General features: G+C 43.6%; 5 protein-coding genes across 5 annotated transcripts; 2 read left to right on the forward strand and 3 right to left on the reverse strand.

Annotated features, from left to right (window-relative positions):
• Nucleotides 1–75: 75 nt before the first annotated feature.
• rchy1 (ring finger and CHY zinc finger domain containing 1) lies at nt 76–2734 on the reverse strand. Its single transcript, XM_084694827.1, has 9 exons — nt 2655–2734; nt 2078–2197; nt 1731–1846; nt 1568–1646; nt 1436–1480; nt 1232–1290; nt 1073–1102; nt 823–943; nt 76–643 (listed from the first exon to the last, which is right to left on the reverse strand). Exons 1-9 carry the CDS (start codon nt 2703–2705, stop codon nt 455–457), a joined length of 810 nt encoding a protein of 269 aa, XP_084550953.1. The 5' UTR covers nt 2706–2734; the 3' UTR covers nt 76–454.
• A 2341-nt stretch (nt 2735–5075) lies between these two features.
• Nucleotides 5076–7213, forward strand: kcnv2b (potassium channel, subfamily V, member 2b). Its single transcript, XM_084695020.1, has 2 exons — nt 5076–6410; nt 6956–7213. The coding sequence occupies exons 1-2, from the start codon at nt 5076–5078 to the stop codon at nt 7211–7213; spliced, it is 1593 nt and encodes a 530-aa protein (XP_084551146.1).
• A 3948-nt stretch (nt 7214–11161) lies between these two features.
• On the forward strand, nt 11162–12088 carry LOC146219857 (purpurin-like). Its single transcript, XM_084695332.1, has 4 exons — nt 11162–11275; nt 11374–11510; nt 11617–11729; nt 11868–12088. The coding sequence occupies exons 1-4, from the start codon at nt 11162–11164 to the stop codon at nt 12086–12088; spliced, it is 585 nt and encodes a 194-aa protein (XP_084551458.1).
• A 685-nt stretch (nt 12089–12773) lies between these two features.
• Nucleotides 12774–17219, reverse strand: idua (alpha-L-iduronidase). Its single transcript, XM_084695342.1, has 14 exons — nt 16934–17219; nt 16604–16744; nt 16401–16483; nt 16182–16289; nt 15992–16087; nt 15517–15719; nt 15161–15340; nt 14700–14916; nt 14254–14463; nt 13968–14089; nt 13640–13765; nt 13373–13449; nt 13173–13273; nt 12774–13054 (listed from the first exon to the last, which is right to left on the reverse strand). Exons 1-14 carry the CDS (start codon nt 17077–17079, stop codon nt 12954–12956), a joined length of 1911 nt encoding a protein of 636 aa, XP_084551468.1. The 5' UTR covers nt 17080–17219; the 3' UTR covers nt 12774–12953.
• Nucleotides 17220–17432: 213 nt separating this feature from the next.
• Nucleotides 17433–19165, reverse strand: LOC146219859 (uncharacterized). Its single transcript, XM_084695343.1, has 3 exons — nt 19010–19165; nt 18877–18924; nt 17433–18730 (listed from the first exon to the last, which is right to left on the reverse strand). The coding sequence occupies exons 1-3, from the start codon at nt 19061–19063 to the stop codon at nt 17720–17722; spliced, it is 1113 nt and encodes a 370-aa protein (XP_084551469.1). The 5' UTR covers nt 19064–19165; the 3' UTR covers nt 17433–17719.
• Nucleotides 19166–20015: the final 850 nt, after the last annotated feature.

The raw sequence follows: 20015 nt of genomic DNA on the forward strand, positions 1-20015 counted from the left end.
GACAGGTCTGGTCAATCAGCAGTGAGGTTAACATAATTGATGCCACATACACTCCAGAAAAAATAAGAATATTCCTTTCCAGTAATCAACAACAGTATTTAATCAAATGCCTTTTTCTTTTTTAAATACACCCTAGGCTTCAATACATATTGACAAGACATTATGTTCAATGCAAGAGTGGTTACTGTATGAAAAATATATTGAAGACAACATCTGTATTCTACCTTTAGTCATTTTAAAATGTATAAACATACACCATTTAGTACTGCTGTTTAAGGGGACAAAGAGACGGACATTTAAGGACATTAGACCTTAAAATACAACTGAACATTTTGTATTGAGCCATTTAGACTTAAAGGTCTTTAATCTTCAGCCAATGGGATCGTTGAGAAAGGGAGACAAAGGGGAAACAAGTGCTTAGTCTAGCGGACTCGGATGGGTTGCCAATGTGTCATCACTGAGACTGGGTCTCCTGCTCTGGTTCTGGTTGTTGCTGTTGTTCTTGTGGTTGGGCTGCTCGTTCCTGGGTCTGCTGCATGAGACCTCCATCCTGGGCCGTGTTGTAGGAGCCACAGCCCCCACACTTCATGCCCAGGACATGGAATGGAACTGTACAGTGGGCCTGACAGTCATTACATATGACCTGCCACAGGAAAGAGACAAGCAGATGAAGGAAAAACAAGGGAAGAAGAGACAAAATGATATCAAAAGGTAGAAAAACAACAACAAAAAACAATCCTCTCTAAAAACAAACCTAGTCAAATCTGTCTAGACATGATTGCCATTCTACCAGGATAAAATGATCCTAAATGGGTGTATCACCTTCACAGTAGCATCCTGGTATTCAGTGGGCATAGGGGACTGGTCAATCTCTAAATCCATCATTTCCCAGTGGTCCTCCATGTTCCAAGCAGAGTGCATGCAGAGCGGGCAGCGATACGCACTACATGGGAGACATGGATTTGAGTCACCAGGAAGTAAATAGCAAGGCTGAAGTAAAATGCTTATAGTTCCCCATAAATGATAATGATTCACTGGCAGAATGTCATTTGAGAAGGACTATGATAATTACCCTGTTCTGACCATGTCATCAAAGCATGTCCTGTAGAGCACAACCAAACCATGTTAGCGTCTAGTTAAATGGATCTCCCCGATGATGCAACTGTTTATGCACAGTTGAAAAGAACTAAAGAGCAATAAAGAGATGTGAACTGTTTATGTTAGGTCATACTTATGCAGAAGATGGCCGCAGGGAAGAACATGAGCTCCTATTCTGGATGTGTGGATATCCTGAGGAGAGAAAATATAACAGTATGCATAAGAGAGAAAATATAACAGTGTGCATAAGAGAGAAAATATAACAGTATGCACCCAGAGGAACCAGACTGGCTAACACTAGAAATGCTATCATCATTCCTCCCCGTTATTTCCTTACCTCCATACACACTGGGCAGTTCTGTCTTGAAACATTTTCAACACACTTGAAAGATAAACAAAAGAGATTCAAATGAAGTAATTCACAATGTATCCATTGTTTGTAACTGGATGAATACATAGGGATAATCACCTTGTGGTTCCCTCGCATTTCACTTGCTAAACAGAGATTGCACTTTTGACAGTGGAAATATTTTTCTTTAGGGCCAATCCTGCAGGCAAGTACAATAATAGTTATTATTCTCTTCTGATGATTAATTTATTAAGACGCTGTGGTTAGATTAAATGTTTCTTACCTGCAAATTCCACAGGGTTGACAGTGATACTGTTTTTTATCCTTATCAAACAAGTGGCAGATATCACAATAGTAATCCCCAAATTTCACATTACACTCCTGGCAAGTTTGGTGTGCCTGAAGGAATAACAGAAACGGCACTTTAACATCAATAGCTAATTAATCAGTGTAGCTCTGCCCTTGGGCTGGAAAAACACAATAAACTATAGCTTTTCACATTAGCGTTGGGTCCATGGAGATTGCCTGGGTTTGTCCTAGTTCACAATGTGTTTACTATAAATCATGATGCAGACAGTGTATTGAAAGAATACGCAACTCGTGCCCAACAACACTATGACCTGCACCTACCTCCTGCACTGTGAGACAATGAGAGCACTGGACCTCTTTAACCTGGAAGCGGTCCATTTCATGGTCCTCTTTTGCATCGTGGCACAATCGACAGACGTATAATTTGCCACAGCAAGGTGCCTGAGGGGAGGGAGAGTAACGATTACAGAGCCATCGTATCCAGCTAGACTTAAAAACGACACAATACTGTAAAAGTGGCAGTAGCTATTGGAGTTTTGGATAAAGCTAGATCTAACTAGATGTCTATATGAATGACAGGTCTTGAAACTACATTTTCTGATGACCAATTTAGCATCATGCATAGCTAGATATATAATTCATACTGCCAAGGCATAGGTAATTAGCTAACCAATTCTTCTTGAAAGAATCACAATTCTTCCAAATAGCACTCTAGTCTACTGTAGACCAGCCAGCCAGTTAGCCAGCTAGCTAGTGCTAGTTAGACGAAGCGTTAAAATGTTGCCGCGAGTGAAAATAAGCACATGTTAAAACATATGAAAATATGGTATTTTCTTAGATAGCGCAAATATATTGTAAGCAGTTACGTATAAATTACACAAGTAGCTAGTTAGCTCACTTTCATCAAACAGCTGCGCACGTAATGTTCACAACCATCTGGGGTAGCCATTTTTCCCGATTGCACGTCTTCTTCTTGTTTTCAGCTTGATACAACTAACAACTGATAGAGACGGTAACTACTGCCATCTAGTTGCTGAATATCGCTGTTGCCAAATCATTCGAATCACTTGCTTAGGCTATGCATGGACTTTTAATCAGCTACATTTGTTCAGTTTGTGCAGTAAATCTAGGGGCATCACAGGGCAGATGACATTAACCCTGACTCTAACTCTGACCAGAGTAAAATATTTTCAGTTAACCGTTATAAAAACATACAAAGAGTATGTAGGCTATATAGCCTATCTCTTTCAGTTGTTAATATACCAAATCGTTCTGGCCCATGTGAGGTGCTCCAAGGTGCACATTCAACACACTTTGAATTTGATCATGACACAAGGTACTGTAATGAATTGGACAGCCATGACCGTTGCTCCTTAGCAGACAGACCACAGCACGTCTATCTGTGGCGAGCAGATTAAATCCTTTGGGCTATTAGTCATCTGTCCTCCTGAGATGATAAAGCGTCTTTAATCTGGTGGAGCGGGATTGGGAAGCCCTTGAGAAAATCGAATTATTTGGGGTGCAAAACGCACCAGCCCTTTTCTGTTAGTGCTGTCACAACTGCAGGATGTATACCATGATAGAGAGCAGCTCCCAAACATAGACTTTGCTTTTCTCAAATAAACAAAAGTATTCTATATTAAATTCGCAGTCATGATGTAAATATCTGAAGTGAAATAACCATTTGACTACGGCCTTGAGGAGGCCCATGGAAACCACTGTGTAGAAGGATACACAGTTATATTACTGTAGGTCTTGAAACCAATTAAGAATTATTGCCTTCCAAATCAACTACATGCACCGAATTATTTTAAACCAGTTCAATGTTTTCAACACACATTTAGATGCCAAATTCAAGCCTGGTTCAATAGCATCCACATACATCTTCTTTGTTAATCCTCAATGGAATTGAACAGAATCTTTATGTTATATCTACAAGTGCAGTTATAAAAACATGGCTTCTTTTCAGTTGACTTGGTAACAAATGAAAATCTTAGTTCACACACTTAATTCTCTTGACACAGAGCCATGACAGTCCAGGGTGTGAGACATTTATTCAAATGACATGTCAGTAAGTAAGTCCTTAATTGTTTTAACCCTTTAACACTGTTAGGAGCAGTGGAGGATGAAACAGAGTTAACTCACACACAAGATTACATCTGGTTGTTTACACCTCTCATAGAGCATGTCAATTGGACATTCAGAATTCCTTTTCAAAGCAAAAATTATGTTTAGCAAACAAAACATTTGAGTGGTTCTTCTGATTGGAGCTTGTGAAGACATAAACTCTTCATGGAAATGTTATTGTAGAATTGACACCACATTATTATGTTTCTGTTTGTTGGTGTTTGTCTTTGTCTGTGCTTATGATGTCCTGTATCAATAGAGCTGGTCGAAGTGTTGACCACGGGTGTTGTGTGAGAACACCTCACACAAACCCCTCTATCCCCCCCTTTACCCCTCACACACTAAGTAGTCTCATTGGTAATTGGATAATGCCCCTATCCTTGTTTAACATGACACCGTCATTGTTCCCTAAGGGTGGAATTGTGTTTCATTTTTACGTGTCAAAAAGGGCAATATTATTAATTTTGTTAAATTGTTAATGTGGACTGGAAAAGCAATCATCTATAGCTGAGCAGAAACAAGCTACCTTCTTTTGTCCCCTGGACGTGCGAGCCATCAACTAATCTTTACATTCCTATAAGACATGGGATTACAAAAAGATTACTGAACAGGGCACAATGCTTTGCCAGCAATCATATTGCACATGCTCAGCAATATCTCTGCACAAGCATGCATGTTATTTGACTGCCAATCACACCATTGCACATTATGAATACCGTACCTTTACATTTAGAATGATTTAACTCTATTCTCTAAACTGATACATTTGTTATTTGCTGTAAAACTAATTAAGCGTGGCATTAAATCGTGTTTCAAAAAGGTAAATAAGCATTTATTCCAAAATAATCTTTAAAGAGCATCCAAGACGTCTGTTACAGAATGCATTGTTTAGGGCCCTGGCCAACACTTTGGCCACCCACAAACCGCTGAGTGAGTCGGTTTGAGGAAGTGAGTCGACAAGGGAGGTTCCATTAGACATGTCATACGACGACGTCACAAGCAGCCAGACTTTTAGCCAGGGGATAAGAGCATTTAAATTCCCTGTAAGCACATGGATCCTCTCAGTCAGCAATATTAATGGGGCTGTGAGGTGTCCTGATCACATCCTTTGTTCTTTACTGAGGAGGTATTAGAAGGGAAGAATACTGAGCGGTCTGAGAGGGCTGTCTGCTGTGTAACCCAGGGTGTTAACATGGGGAGCACCAGCAAGGTGCTAAACCTATGGAACAGAAGACAGAGCCTCTTCCCCAACTACAAAGTCACTGGGCCGGAAGATGCCCCACAGACCTCTGAGAATAGCTCCTTGCCGTTTGTCAAGGACTGCTGCATGAAAGAATGGAACTCCATGCAAGAGCTGAGCAGAGACATCTACGACATCTACGCCGAATATGACGACGAGGACGACGACGGTAGAGTGTCCTGTGCCGTTTCCAGGCTTTCCTCCCCAGCCAGAAACTACATGCTCAACATCAACGTCGGGGGAAAGCCCTATCAGATAGCATACCGGGTGGCTGCCAAGTACCCCAAAACCAGGATAGGTCGTCTGGCCACCTACACGGACCACAACAAAAAACTCGACCTGTGCGACGACTACACGGTGAAGAACCACGAGTACTTCTTCGACAGAGACCCGGACGTCTTCAACAACATCTTCACCTTCTACCGAACGGGCGTCCTGTGGATCAAAGACGAGCTGTGCCCCCGCAACTTCCTGGAGGAGATCAACTACTGGGGGGTGAGGATCAAGAACACCCACCGCTGCTGCCGGATCTCCTTCGAGGAGCGTCAGGACGAGCTCAACGAGCAGCTGAAGATCCAGAGGGAGCTGGAGGCCGAGGTGGAGATCGAGGAGAACGAGGAACTCTTCCGGGGTATGTTCATGGGCCACGAGCGCCGGATCATCTGGAACTTGATGGAGAAGCCCTTCTCCTCCATCCCGGCCAAGCTGATGGCTCTGGCCTCCAGCCTGTTTGTTTTGGTGTCCCTGGTGGCCATGACCTTGAACACCGTGGAGGAGATGCAGTTCAAGACCCATGCGGGTCTCCCCAGCGGAAGAACCTACTTTGAATACGTGGAGTCGCTCTGCATTGCCTTCTTCACGATGGAGTATCTCCTGCGCTTGGCCTCCACTCCGGATCTCCACACCTTTGGCAGGAGCGTCCTCAACACTGTGGACCTGGTAGCCATCCTGCCTCAGTACGTGCAGCTGGGTTTGGAGTGCTTCGACAAGCAAGCAGACATCAAGCACGAGAGCGACATGAAAGCGGTGGGCCAGGTGGGAAAACTGGGCCAGGTGCTGCGGATCATGAGGTTGATGCGCATCTTCCGTATCTTGAAGTTGGCGCGCCACTCCACAGGACTGAGGGCTTTCGGGTTCACCCTGCGCCAGTGTTACCAGCAGGTGGGCTGCCTGTTTCTCTTCATCGCCATGGGAATCTTCAGCTTCTCCGCCATGGTGTACACGGTGGAGCATGACGTTCCTCAGACCAACTTCACCAGCATCCCCCATGCTTGGTGGTGGGCAGCTGTGAGTATAACTCTTGTCTCAGAAACCCAGAAGGCCTCTGTGCGGTTAATTTGCAATGCGGCTGGTAAACACAGACCATTCCTTGACTCTGACCACTGCAATACTGTAGAACTATGCACTTCTTGGTCTAGATCCATGGTTTTCTGTTTTGCATGTGCTGTGTCATGGACAAAGGGTCTAAATGCTAAATGTTATGTCATTTTTTTACTCGAATCGTAACTGAAAGAATCTTGTGTGGTGAACTTGAAGTGGATCACACTGTTCCAGTGAGCTCTCTTCTTTCCACGGTTGTATACAACTGTTTTATTATTCCCAGTAGAATTTGGACTCAACCAACACTTTCATTAACGCTGGGGTTTGGAGTAGAAAAACCGCACTCTCAAGCTTGTTTCATTGCTTATTGACCAGTTTATTCACAGACGCGTTTCGGCCTAAGACATTGTGATTTTGTATTTGTAACAAGTACATCGGTGTTGTGGGCATACAGTTTGTCACGTAGGCTACGCCACCCCTAATGACCTTTGACCTTTACCTGTCCCCTGCAGGTCAGCATCTCCACCGTTGGTTATGGGGACGTTTATCCAGAGACGCTTCTGGGACGCCTCTTTGCTTTCTTCTGCATCTCTTTTGGGATCATCCTCAACGGCCTTCCTATCTCGATCCTCTTCAACAAATTCTCAGACTATTATTCAAAGCTCAAGTCCAATGAGTACACAGCCAACATGAAGAACAGGGGTAAAATCAGATTTTCCAAAAGGATTGTGAGAAAGATAACCCTTTGTTGTGGAAACACTCACAGTTGATCAAGACTTCTTAAGAGATTTCCCAGCCTGTAAAATACAGTAATACAACGAAAACGGGATTGAATATGCCTACCTAGAAAAAGTTCCTGATTTGAACTACATTGGCTAAGGTAACTGAGCAATTGTGCTGCCTGATCTGATAGGTGAAAGGTCAGATCATGTATCTTTTGTATTACACCTCTCTTTTAATAATTACTAATAATTAATGACTTAACAAGTCCCTGTTTTCTACAAAAATGTACTTTTCTGCTCACATGCTGCTTTTTGTTTGCCTGGAAATGAATGAAATAAATCTTTTTCTAACAAGTCATCTTTGAATTGCAGCTTTGTATTGGGTTACATAATAAAGAATGTGATAAGGAAAATGACAAATATGGTAATCTCATGTCCCATCTCTGAAGTACACACTGACGCGTCTAATAAAATGATTTAGGTGTCAGCGTTAAATGGATCTCTGCTGACACCTTGTGGTGAAAATAAAAAAGTGGGAAGAGGCGTCACTGTTTTCCCGAAATCCTCTTCGCAGGGAAAGTGACCTCTGTTGTGAAGCTACATTGGAGCCGGCTAAACAGCCAGATTCAGCAGAAAAATGGTCCCTCCAGTACAAGTATCACCGCTTATCAAGGTTTGTGTCACTTAAGCGTTCTTTTTTGCTTTTGCAATTGCAAAGTCTTGGAAATGATTAAATCTCGTTAAAATGTGCTGCCCAATTTGCTCTCTCTAGGTACTAAAGCTAGATACTGCAGCCAACGTGCAGGCATTAAATTACATGCATGAAAACCAGTCTTGGCCAGTACAACATTGAAATCTACCTTAAATGTTGCCAACTAGCTAAACGTACTAAAACAGTTAATCAGTCCGTAGCTAGACTAGCTAGTTTCACACCCTCATATGTAAAACCAGGCCTAATAATGCTTTGACGTTTATTTATTTGCAGACGGCCAGATACTCCGCTCTCATAGCTGGCATTATCTATGGCAAGCGACGATATGGTAAGTTGGTGTCCACAATAAATCAAAACATAGTCATTGACATCACGTATGATTTAGTTAAAGCTAACTAGCCAGCAAAGGTCGTAAGAAGGTAAAATGTCGCTAGTTTAGGCGATGTCGAGTCGCACCGTACAGAATGTAGGTTATAACTGACTTTGCAGACATTTAGGCCTACTGTTAAAATAAATGGTCTACGGTAACAAGTCTAGCAGATATATTTTACATTTTACTTACAAGAAATGCACTCAATGAAAGTTAAAAATAACTCAAAACAATAGCCAATGTCAAAGGAAAAGTGTTCTCGGCAATTTTGCAGACATAACTATTTTTCCACATTTCTCAATTAATGCTAATGGGGATCTGGTGTTCCAGGATCAATGCTTGGCCAAGCAAGGACATATTTTCGTGTACATTAAAGACCATTTCCGAGCGTAAAATCCTCAACTTTTTAACATTGAATTTCAGATGAACTGAAGCCCATTGCAGCAGAAGAAAGACGTGTGGAAGAGGAGGAGAAGAAGATTCGTGAAGAGAAGGAGCGTATTGCTAAAGAGCTTGCTGAAGGTCTGTTTATTTGACCAGGAAGACTCACTTTTCACATTTAAATAATTTTTCATAAAGACATACGTCATTATACACGAAATCAAATTTCCATGTACTACATACTGAACTTGTTTCATGTAAAATCATACCAGTTGCGCATGTTTAAAGTGTCAGTTTATTTGGTACTTGAAACTTGACCTCTTTCTCTGTTCTCTCTACAGCCAGTGAAGAATCCATTTTGAAATGAGAAGCTCCAAAAAGTCATTTCTCTGGGAAGGTCAATTTATCTACTAACTGTTTTTCCTTTATGGAAACCCTCTTTTTTTTCCTTTTTGGAAATCCATGGTCAAACATTCTCTGTCACACTTTTACCTCAAATCCCCTTTTTGTGCCAGAGAAGATGGTGCTCAGTATGCATTTACATGGCATGTAAAATAATGGCTTATTTAAATCCATCTTTGGAAGTTCACGTTTATACCCATGGCAACGTCACATAAATGCACAGTAACTATATGAAAAATTGGTGTATTGGTGTCTTTTATCCATGTCATTCTTTTTCACTATAAATAGACTGCCCTGCTATCTGTGTCATGTAATTATTGAAATGAGAATTTGCAATAACTTATTTCAGAGATGCAAGGTCTCTGGTTCAGGGTTATGTTTATGATGCAAAAAATCACAACCATTTCCTGTTATAATTTTTTTTTGACATGGAAACTTTTTGATAAGTTACGGCATCACATAAGCCTAGGAATATTGTCCAGGAGCACCATATGGCCGGTCTGTCACTTCCAAGGAGGCCATCTGACCATCACAAAACTGTTCAGTGCCGAGGAAAGATCAGCTATATTAGATATTAAGATCACCATGTTAGTCATGTGTGTATATATTTAGATCAGGGATGATGGACAGGGTGTGTGACAGGACATGTGACTCAATTGAGATGTCCACTTGTGGATTATTTAAGGCATCACTCAAAAGTCATCCCATTTTCTGTTCCGTTGTCTGAGGAACAGTATCCATGAGTTTATTAGTGTGTATGATCCAAATGTCGTCACTGTGATGGGGTTAAATGAGTTGTCACACAGTAAGTTTTGTTTGTGTTTAGCAAAGAGGATCGTGTTCCGCCTAATTAATCACCTGGTCCGGTCACTAATGCGCTTCAGTTGTCTCCTGCTCAGGAACGTTTTGTTTGGGATTACAGGTACAGACTACGGGGGTATTTTGGTTCAGGCTGCAGCACAGTTACTTATCTCCAAACAGCTGAACATAAACTCCCACGTAGATCAGTCCTCCAACAACACGTGTTTTCATTCACATGCTGCACAAGGTCCAACTCAGAAGATTATGCGACTGGGAAATATGCAGACATTAACACTATGTTGTTTGTTACCAAGAATGGGAACTCTTAATGCCAAAAGGAAAACCCTCACTTTAGATTTCCTTATTAATTATGTTACAATATTTTTTGGGGTTTGCAAAGATTCCATTTGAGTATTTTCTCACAAAAAGAACATAAATAATCGGCAAGTATACTCACCAAACAAATATATTATTGAGTTGGGTCTTGACATTCAAATTAGTCCCTCATATTTCATAAAAAAACATTTCTGCCTATTCTCATAACTTCCTTGTGACAGGCGAAAGGTATGATTGAATAATGATTGGTCTTCATAATAAAGCAGGTTTAAAATTTATTTGTCCTATACACCATTTTCAAAGTGTAAACCAAAAGCATTGAGGGCAACGAATGTAAACATACTGATTGTTCTGTTGAAAACCTTACGCAGTGATCTGTTGCCTAAAATAAGTGTGTTATGATGTGTGACAGACTTGGCATCATGAGGGTGTCCCTAAGGTCAACAATTACCCTGGACATGTGCTTTGTCTCTGTATAGACTATTATATAGCCCCTCTACAATTACATAAAGCCATTTCCATGGTGGTCAACAGTCTAACAGCTTACGGTTGGGATTTTGTTAACAGGATTAGCGATAGATTTAAACCCCCCATTTAGGCTTCCAATGTGAAAATAATCGGCAGGGTTGTCTGTGACTTGGGTATATAAGGATCCTGGCCAGACAACTCACTTCACTTGAAAAACAACACAGCTTCAACGTCTTACTACCTGCTACATGCTCAACCTATCCAGGTAAGTTCATTTTTTGCACAGTGTGTTTGCTGAAAGTTTGCTGTTTGTTTTTATTGTTTACATCTGTCTTTTGGGGAATGTTATTCATCATGAGATCTTGCGATGAAACGCAACTAAAAGTCTTATACTTATGTAAAATGCCACGGTAAACCAAAGAGTTTTTTTTTTTTAAGAGAGAAAATATACTCTCTCTCTACGCCGTAGTATAGTTACGTACCGCTCATCCAGTACCAGTCCTAATGGCCGTGTCTCTCCATCAGAATGGACTACAGCATGTTTGCCCTGGTCCTCGTTCTCCTGGCCTGCATCGAGCAGAGCTGGGCCACCTGTGTGGTGGACAGCTTCACCGTCAAACAGGACTTCGACCCCAAGAGAGTGAGTTCCCACCGCGTCCATTCACCGTCCTCACACTTCCCAACCTTGAGAGGAAACCGTCTCTCTTACAAAAAGCTTTGTTTGTGTCTGCATTGCAGTATGCAGGGAAGTGGTACGCTCTGCAGAAGAAGGACCCGGAAGGCCTCTTCCTCCAGGACAACATCTCTGCAGAGTACACCATCGGTGATGACGGCTCCATGGTCGCCTCCTCCAAGGGCAGAGTCACTCTCTTTGGGTAAGAGCCTCTCAAGAGGACTAGGCACCCTCTCACCATTTCTCGTCAAGTAAACTGGACAGACTAGCCTGAAATTCTAATATCTTTTTCAAATGTCCTTTTGTAGATTCTGGGTTGTGTGTGCTGACATGGCAGCCCAGTACTCTGTGCCTGACCCTGCTAACCCTGGCAAGATGTTCATGAACTACCAGGGCCTGGCTAGCTACCTGTCCAGCGGAGGTAAGTCTTAAGAACATAACAAACCCCCCGAAAAATCAATGTACTTTTGTACTACTCTAGTTGTTTTCACCGAAGACACACTCCTCAGGGAAGAATCCAGACAGACAATCATTTTGCGCTTCTCCTTCTTGTTCACAGGCGACAACTACTGGGTCATTGACACCGACTACGACAACTACGCCATCACCTACGCCTGCCGCACCCTGAAGGACGACGGCAGCTGCGAGGACGGCTACTCCCTGATCTTTTCCCGTAACCCCCGCGGCCTGCCCCCCCCCATCCAGAGGATCGTCCGCCAGAAGCAGGAGGAGATCTGCATGGCCGGCCAGTTTGAGCCCGTGCTGCAGTCAGGTGGGTGACCCCCCCCCCCCCGCGCCTCACCCGGGTCCTCGGGGACACGTTTACATCCAGTCGTTGTACTGTGTAGGTCATCACGAGTACAGATGCACAGCCAATCTGTTTGTTATGGCTGGGAGGGCCAGACAGGCTGTCCGACATTAAGTGCATAACCCGGACCCTAATCTTGCCTAGCATGGCTGGTTTCGAAATGGGTCCATTTCTGCCTGAGTGCGTAATGTGCTTCTCTAATCCAGCTTTCCTTTCTCTTCCTCCTCCAGGCGCTTGCTAAATATGTCCTCCATAGACGCTTGCTGTTCCGTCCAGCAGCATGCTGGTAGGGGCAGAGAGAACGGCCGAAGAGGGAAGTCTTAATGAAACGGACACTGGGGAATTGTTAGTTACCAAAACGTTAACTTTGACCAATCTTCTGTTAAAATGTTGAAAGATCTGGTAAATGCAATATTAAAAGACCCCCTGGTGAGTAGCACTACAACTGATGCTGTGTGAATATGCTGAGCATGTGATGCATGCACCAATCAAATGAACTGAGTGTTATGGTTCTTCGTGTGAATGTGGTGATAGAATCCACCACAGCACTGTAACAATGGCGTTTCCCTCCTTTCATTGTAAAATTGTGTCTGTGACAATAAATTTTGTAAAGAAACTTCTGAATTGTCGGTTGTTCCTGCAAACACGAACAGAACATTTGACAAAATGATGTATTTATTGATAAAAAAACATGATAAAAAAAATTAAATGGCATATTTATAAAAGAAGTGAACCGACAATGTCTGGCAAAACAGTATTTATGTCAATGGACAAATACTATCACTGTAAGACATTTGTTTGGTCAAAAACCTTAAGCTGCTGCTGTTGGACTGTTACTTAGTGTGCCTCTGAGTATCTCTCCATGAGTGAATACTCCCCAGGTCGCCCCCAGTAGTCCACAGCCCTAACCCTGTAGACACCGCTCACCTCCCGGGTCTCTATGCAGGAGAAGAGAAACAACAAACACCGATGTCACTCTTATCGTCTAAAAGCAGGAAGAACTGGAAGGTTCCACAGGTGGGGAGGGTTCCTCGTATACTTGTTGTATGTTCTTACCTGGTGAGAACACATATGAGGTGAAGATGGAGTCTTTAGTGTTTACTCTGAGGAAGGTCTTCTGATCTTGGGACAACTCCACCTCATATGTCTTGATGCATCTATGAATAAAACAGAAAAGGTTGCTGACTGGTTCATGTTATAGATGACAAGGAGAGGTAGGAAATAACCAAATAAATATTAAAAGGCCAGACACTTACTTTGAATTGACACAATGATCTGACCATATGACCAGGACTTGGCCCTTGGTGATGCCAATGAATCGCAATCCATTAACCTTACAGGGTTAAAAACACTATTAGATTTGACCTAATACACAACAAGTCAGTAACAGACCAACCGACTCCTAATGGATCCATTCACCGACTGACAAAACATCATGTTACTAGACCCAAAAAATATCTAGGAGTCAATGTAAATGAACATTGGATGTAGAACTTGGATGCCCAGAGGGTGTTGGCACAGACCTGGTCTGGCACAGCCCCAGGCTGGGCACACACGTGGAGCAGGAGGACAGAGGGCACAAAGAGCTTGACTTTCAGGGTCAAAGTGCCTCCGACAGGCACAGGCAAGGGTCCTTCCATCACCGGGTCCTAATCACACAACACACAGCCTGTGAGGTCACATCCTGTGAGGTCACAGCCTGTGAGGTCACATGAGGTGCGGTCACATCCTGAGACGGCCATCATTCGAGTCATTGGGATAATCCGAGCGAGTGGAGACTTAATCTTGTAGACGCAGACAACTGATAATCTGTTCAATTGTCTGAGAATGAGGGGTTGTTTGTTTTGTCACCTCCATGCTCCTGAGTTGTCTGAACTGCTCTGGGGTGGGGTAGTCAGGGCTGCCCATGCTCTGCCACAGCTGGTAGGGATTGGTGACGTTGTTGTCCAGGTAATAGGTCACGTACACAAGACCTGAAACCGACAAAAGACAGATGAATAATTTACAGGAGCAGCAATATGATTGTGGATGGAAAACAATCTGGGGAAAGGTGACTTCAATTGGAATCCAAAAGGCTTCAACACTCTGTATGGCCCTGTGAATAGTGTCTGAGCACGCTCCATATTGCTCTGCCCACCCTTGTGTGCCGGCAGGGCCTGGAGAGACACAGAGAGGTGGTCCGTGGAGGTGGAGGTGCTGTTGTCATCGCTGTTGTAGACCAGCACTGTGGTCTGCCAGGTGTCCGAGGTGCCTGGCACGATGGGGGAGTGGGTGCTGGCCAGGACCCCCACGGTGCCGTTGACAGACCCTCCCTCTGCCGCCACCTGAGTGAACACCTGGGTCTCTCCTTACAGCCGAACCAGAAAACAACCAGTTACATCTATCTGTGGCACTTCACAACTATCCTACAGTCATCATACTGTATCTGCGAAGATGACTTTGAATTGACTTGAGGAACGCTTGGTTTGAACCCTTTTACACCTTTCGTGCAAGCACCCGCGGCCCAAATCAAACGCACCTCAAGTGGTCCAAATACATTTTCCTTCTCCCGTAGAGTGTGTGAGAGTGTTTGGTATTAGACACCTAGCAGAGCCAGCAGGCCCATGACGGTGAGCACAGGCTTCCTGAGCAGCTGAATGTGGGGCGGCTGGGTGTTGTTGACCTGGAAGCGGGCGGTCAACGTGCGCTGGGTGAAGGGGTGCGGGTGGTAGCTGAGGAAGGCGTTGTCGTTGCTCAGCAGGGTGTAGTTGATAGTGTTGTTGTGGTCAGCCAGCAGCAGGTCCTGGTGCTGGGAGATAACCTGGACAGCAGGTGAGAAGATGGAGGGTATAGCTCAGTGCTTAGAGCATTGGACTGCAGATTCAAAAAACCCCAATATCTTTAAAATCGACAGAATAATCTACTACATCAATACATGACATTAAATATTGATACTTTACGTGAGGAATGCCACTGCATGCACATGCAGCTTAGTATACCTCACTTGTACCCCATACCGCTGGAGTGAAGGCCTAGCAGTACCATGGACAGCTCTACTGACCTACCTTGACCACCATGGCAGCGTAGGTCACGTCGGCCCTCCAAGGCTGGGGTCTGGACCAGCCCACCAGGGGGTCTGCCTCGTCGTTGTACACAGGCAAAGCCCGGAAGCTAGGGAAGCGCTCCTGGATCTCTCTCACAGTCTGGATCTCCTGTTGCATGATGGGTAGGGAATAGCCTCCCCCCTGTAAGACAACAATCCTTCAGTCATTTTTTTTTTTTTGGGGGGGGGGATTCCTTGTTCAGCTTTTCTTCTGGAATGTACTGGCCGGGTTTATTTCATTGACGTAACCTAGAGAGACTATAACAACAGCTGAACCCCCTACCCACCACACACACAGACACAGACACACACACACACTTTCTTGTGCAGGGCGATGTAGTCCAGACGGACCCCTGTCTCTCCAGTGAAGACGTTGGTTCCGTTGTAGCAGTGCTGCAGCATGGCCCAGCAGTAAGGGGAGTGGGGGGCGGAGTGGCAGGAGTCTCCTGGACCTCCAAACGTCAGGGCGCCGCTGGCCGCCCGCAGACCCTCAGAGCAAGCATCGTAGTAGTTTAAAAACCCTTGAGGGAGGACGGTCAGACATGCACGGTACAGCTGGTTAAATACGAAAACGTACGTTTTATGTGGCGAGGGTTTGTGAATAATATCGGAAGATGTACATTTTAAATACCAGTATTCTTAGTCTAACCAGGTAATAATGTATTCATGTAGCAGACACTTTTATCCAAAGTGATGTAAAGAGAGGGATTTGAACCTGCTACCTCTTGGATCTGCACTAACTGAGCCAGTGGTAAAGCTGTCGATATGTCTATCGTAATGTAAAACGATTTACCTTCGATTGACACAGTGACGTTGTCAAAATCATGGTTGTTGGGTTCATTCCATGTCTCGAAGTTCCACTGGGAGACATTTTCTAACCCGTACTTCTCTAAAATTCCGGATGAATAGTTATGGGAAAAACATTTCACTAAGGCAGATAAGATCAATTAAACCTGTGGTGTACATTCCCGTGACACGCTCACCAATGTATCTCTTTGCAATGAGATACACCAAGTTCCTCCATTCAAGCACTTGTCTTTTGTCCTCAAAGTCGGTGAAGTAGTTGGACACACTGCCCATCAATTCAAAACCTGGAACAAAGCCAGATGTGAAATTAGGTTCATGTATTTCTGACCCCTCGAGGAGGAAACTGTAAATTGTGTTCTTTCACTAGGGGAAGAAGAGAGTGCAGAGTTAATCACCTGGTCGTAGTCCATTGAGCCATAAGAGGTCGATCAGCTGGTCCAGTTTAGTAAAATTGTAGTACAGAACTCCTTTGTTAACTCTGGTAAAGTCCATGTAAGAGGTTCACCTCAAACTGATTACATACGATTACAGAATCTTTAAAACTAGACGATAGTGACAAGAAGTGAACCCTCTGCCACACTCAGACACACACACTCACTGTGCTGAGACCAGCTCGAGCATCCAGTGGATGCGGACCTGCTGGATCCCCCCGTGGGGCACGGAGCCCACGTAGGCCATGTTCAGCTCCTGGTCACTACTCAGGTCATACTGGTCAGCCTGGGTGTGTGGGAGAGGAGGGCTAGATGGTGGGACAAGTGTTTTTGTATGTAAAGACATATTTATTGACTTATCAAGTATGTGTCATGTATGTATCCAGAAAATTACACAGCTTTTTATAAATACCCAAAGGTAAGAACAAGTAGTGTGTGTGACATGACTGCCTCTGTTAAAACATCTGATGCTATGAATGTCGAGAAGGCTAGCATACCAGAAACCAGTGCTTCTCCAGAAATGTTCCAACCGTCTTAATGGCCTGCCGACATCAACTGAGATCTCATACAAGGAACAAAAAGACTGGGGTAATTTCAAGGACAAAACAAAGATAAAAACTGTTGCCCGCATAAAACGTTTCATTTTGCCAGAGCTGAGCTAGTAGCTAAGCTAGCAAGCTGCGTTCAGTAAGCAAGCAACATACAATCAACTTTGCAGTGTGAAACACATGGCAACTATGTGATTGCATGAAGCATGCAGCCTGATGAATACTCTCCAAAATATATACAATAAATGTAATACTTTCACTAGAATACTGCTAACTTTTTGTTACCCAAAGTCAAGAGCAGAACCAGTTATAATCAGCTGATTGTACTAATGACGTAGGACGCAACACGACAACGACTGTTTTTAAGTCATGTGCGTTCCTGAAACCTTTTTACAATGTTGATTCTAAAATGTTGACATGTTCATTCTGGTGCACTATCGAATTTATTATAATTGCAAAGACGTGAAAACGAGTTAATTAGAACGTTTGACTTTTTTTTATTTCGATAAATGGGAGGAAAATAGAAATTCCTTAAAGGAATCCTTGCAAACAAATGACACAAATACAATCAAGGAAACTGACATGTTTTGTAGAAAAAGCAGACATGATATGTATATTAATCACAGCAAATGAAACCATAATAGCTGCAAGCTCTATCAAAAAGATATACATCTATAATCGTATAAAGAAACACGTCAACTAGCATCCGTAGAAAGCCTATAGGCTTGAGCTACACTAAACAGCCTCTTGTTTCACTACCTCTTGCTCTGGCTCAACATGCTCTGGCTCTTTGTCCTCAATCTGTTCAACACCAGCAGGCACTTGAATGTTAGACCCCTGGCTCCTCTCACGGAATATGATTGGAGGAGATATGCCGAATGTAGGCCGTCCTCCGAAACCCCCATACGGATTAAAGGAAGTCATCTGAGGAGGTAAAGGCATGTACAGGGACTTGGTTTGGCCCTGAGGTTGGCTGCCATAGGATGCACCATCCTGCGGGACCAGGGCTATGTAGGAGATTCCCTGGGGGTTGGAGGCTGGGGGAAACTGGGGTACTGCTTGCTGGGTTCCAGGTTTAGGCAATTCCTGTTGGCCAAAAGAAAACACCACGCCCTGCTGGGGCATAGGGTAGCCCATGCCTGGTTGGGGCATAGGGTAGCCCATGCCTGGTTGGGGCATAGGGAAGGCCATGCCTGGTTGGGGCATAGGGAAGGCCATGCCTGGTTGGGGCATAGGGAAGGCCATGCCTGGTTGGGGCATAGGGAAGGACATGCCTGGTTGGGGCAAAGGGAAACCCATGCCTGGTTGGGGCACAGGGAAGCCCATACCTGGTTGGGGCATAGGGAAGGCCATGCCTGGTTGGGGCATAGGGAAGGCCATGGGTTGTTGTGGACCTGGCAAAGGCATGCCATGCTGCAAGAAAGGGCCAAAGGGCGTCCCTCCTTGAGGAAGAGTGTTTGGAGTGAATGGGATACCTTGGATGGTGACTGGTGTGGCCAGAAAGACTTCCTGGTTGGGTGGCTGCTTCGGTGGCTCGTTCTGGGGGACGCTACTCTGCACGGGAGCTGAGAGGTAGAGGTTGATCTGAGGGGGAGAGTTCTGTTCCGGTTTAGGGCCAGATGCTGGGATGGAGTGGACAACAATGTTTGGGTCCTTTGGAGGTGCCGCTGGTTGGGCAGGAGGAAGTTGGTTGACCTTTGCCAAAGTCTGTTTCATCTCAGTCAACATGAGACGCAGGTTCTCTACCTATGAAATAATAACAGACGTTACAGTTTCTGGCCTGTTTAACCCAAACACAATGCTGTAACATACATGATGAGGGGCCATTGTAGTAATAAGCCTTTACTATCGTTCTAGAATGTTTAAAAAACAATATCAAATATTGGTATTACTTCTTCCTCACTTGCAGACCGAGCTTCTCTCCTATGTTCATCTTCAACCTGAAACAGTAAATATGTTTTAAATAGGAAAACAAAAGTGTCAAAGTGGGTTAGTTCAAAAAGAGTTAGTTCAAAGGACACTTACTGGAGCTGTGTGACAGGTGATTAAAAGACCCAGCAGGAACACTAGCAATTTCATTGTTGAGGCTACAGTTATAAATTGTTAAGTTATAGGATTATTCGAAAGCAGTACTATAGTACTACTAATTAATATCAGAAGCTGAGTTACTAATGAAAAATAATAAATCATCTACCCATCTATCTATATTTACAGTCACTCTTACAGACCCTCACTGTAAGGACACTAATAACCAAGTCTGACTGTTCTACACTGACAAGATCTGGTATAAATACTTTTGAGTATCTCCAGTCAACCAATCAGGTCACCTTGCCGCTGTTATTAGAAAGAAATTGTGAAATAATACAATCAAATTGGATTTCAAAACAACCCAAAGGAACCACACATTACTCATATCATATGTGGCATTGAGAAGAAACAGTCAAAACATATGAGTCAGAATGACCATGCTCACATCATTTAATTTAAATTTTAATTGATGGATTGAATGATGATTATGAGGTTACTGGTTGACATTTAAACCTCGCAGATGTACACTCACTGTGAATGCGGAGGAATTATCATATTACTCCATTTTATATCAGTGTTATCTCATAGCAATTATTATTCCTACAATTGTTTTGTCTGTTGAATAGATGCTGGAAAGAAACCAAACACATCCCCAAAGGAAAAAACACAAATCTTGGTTCAATTCAGCTAGCGAATAGACATCACCTCCAGTCATTCCTGCCCAGACAGGCACATTACTTGCAATGAATTTGGTGTCTGGAAAACCCTTATGTGAAACAACCTGGCAAACCTGGAAAAAATTAAACTGACAGAACGATTCATGAATGTGCAAGTTGGGATTTTTACATTTCTTTATGAAAAATAATATGAAATAATATTTGTGGTCTCACTGTGCTCCTTATGGTGTGATATGGTTTACCCTTGTGGCATACAAAGTAATAAAGAAACTATTTAGTGCATGTGAAGCCATCACACGCTTGTGGGTAATGGTTGAATATGTGGT

Source organism: Hypomesus nipponensis, chromosome 28 (genome assembly GCF_054491055.1).
Source record: "Hypomesus nipponensis isolate SF chromosome 28, ASM5449105v1, whole genome shotgun sequence".
NCBI classification, from domain to species: Eukaryota; Metazoa; Chordata; class Actinopteri; order Osmeriformes; family Osmeridae; genus Hypomesus; species Hypomesus nipponensis.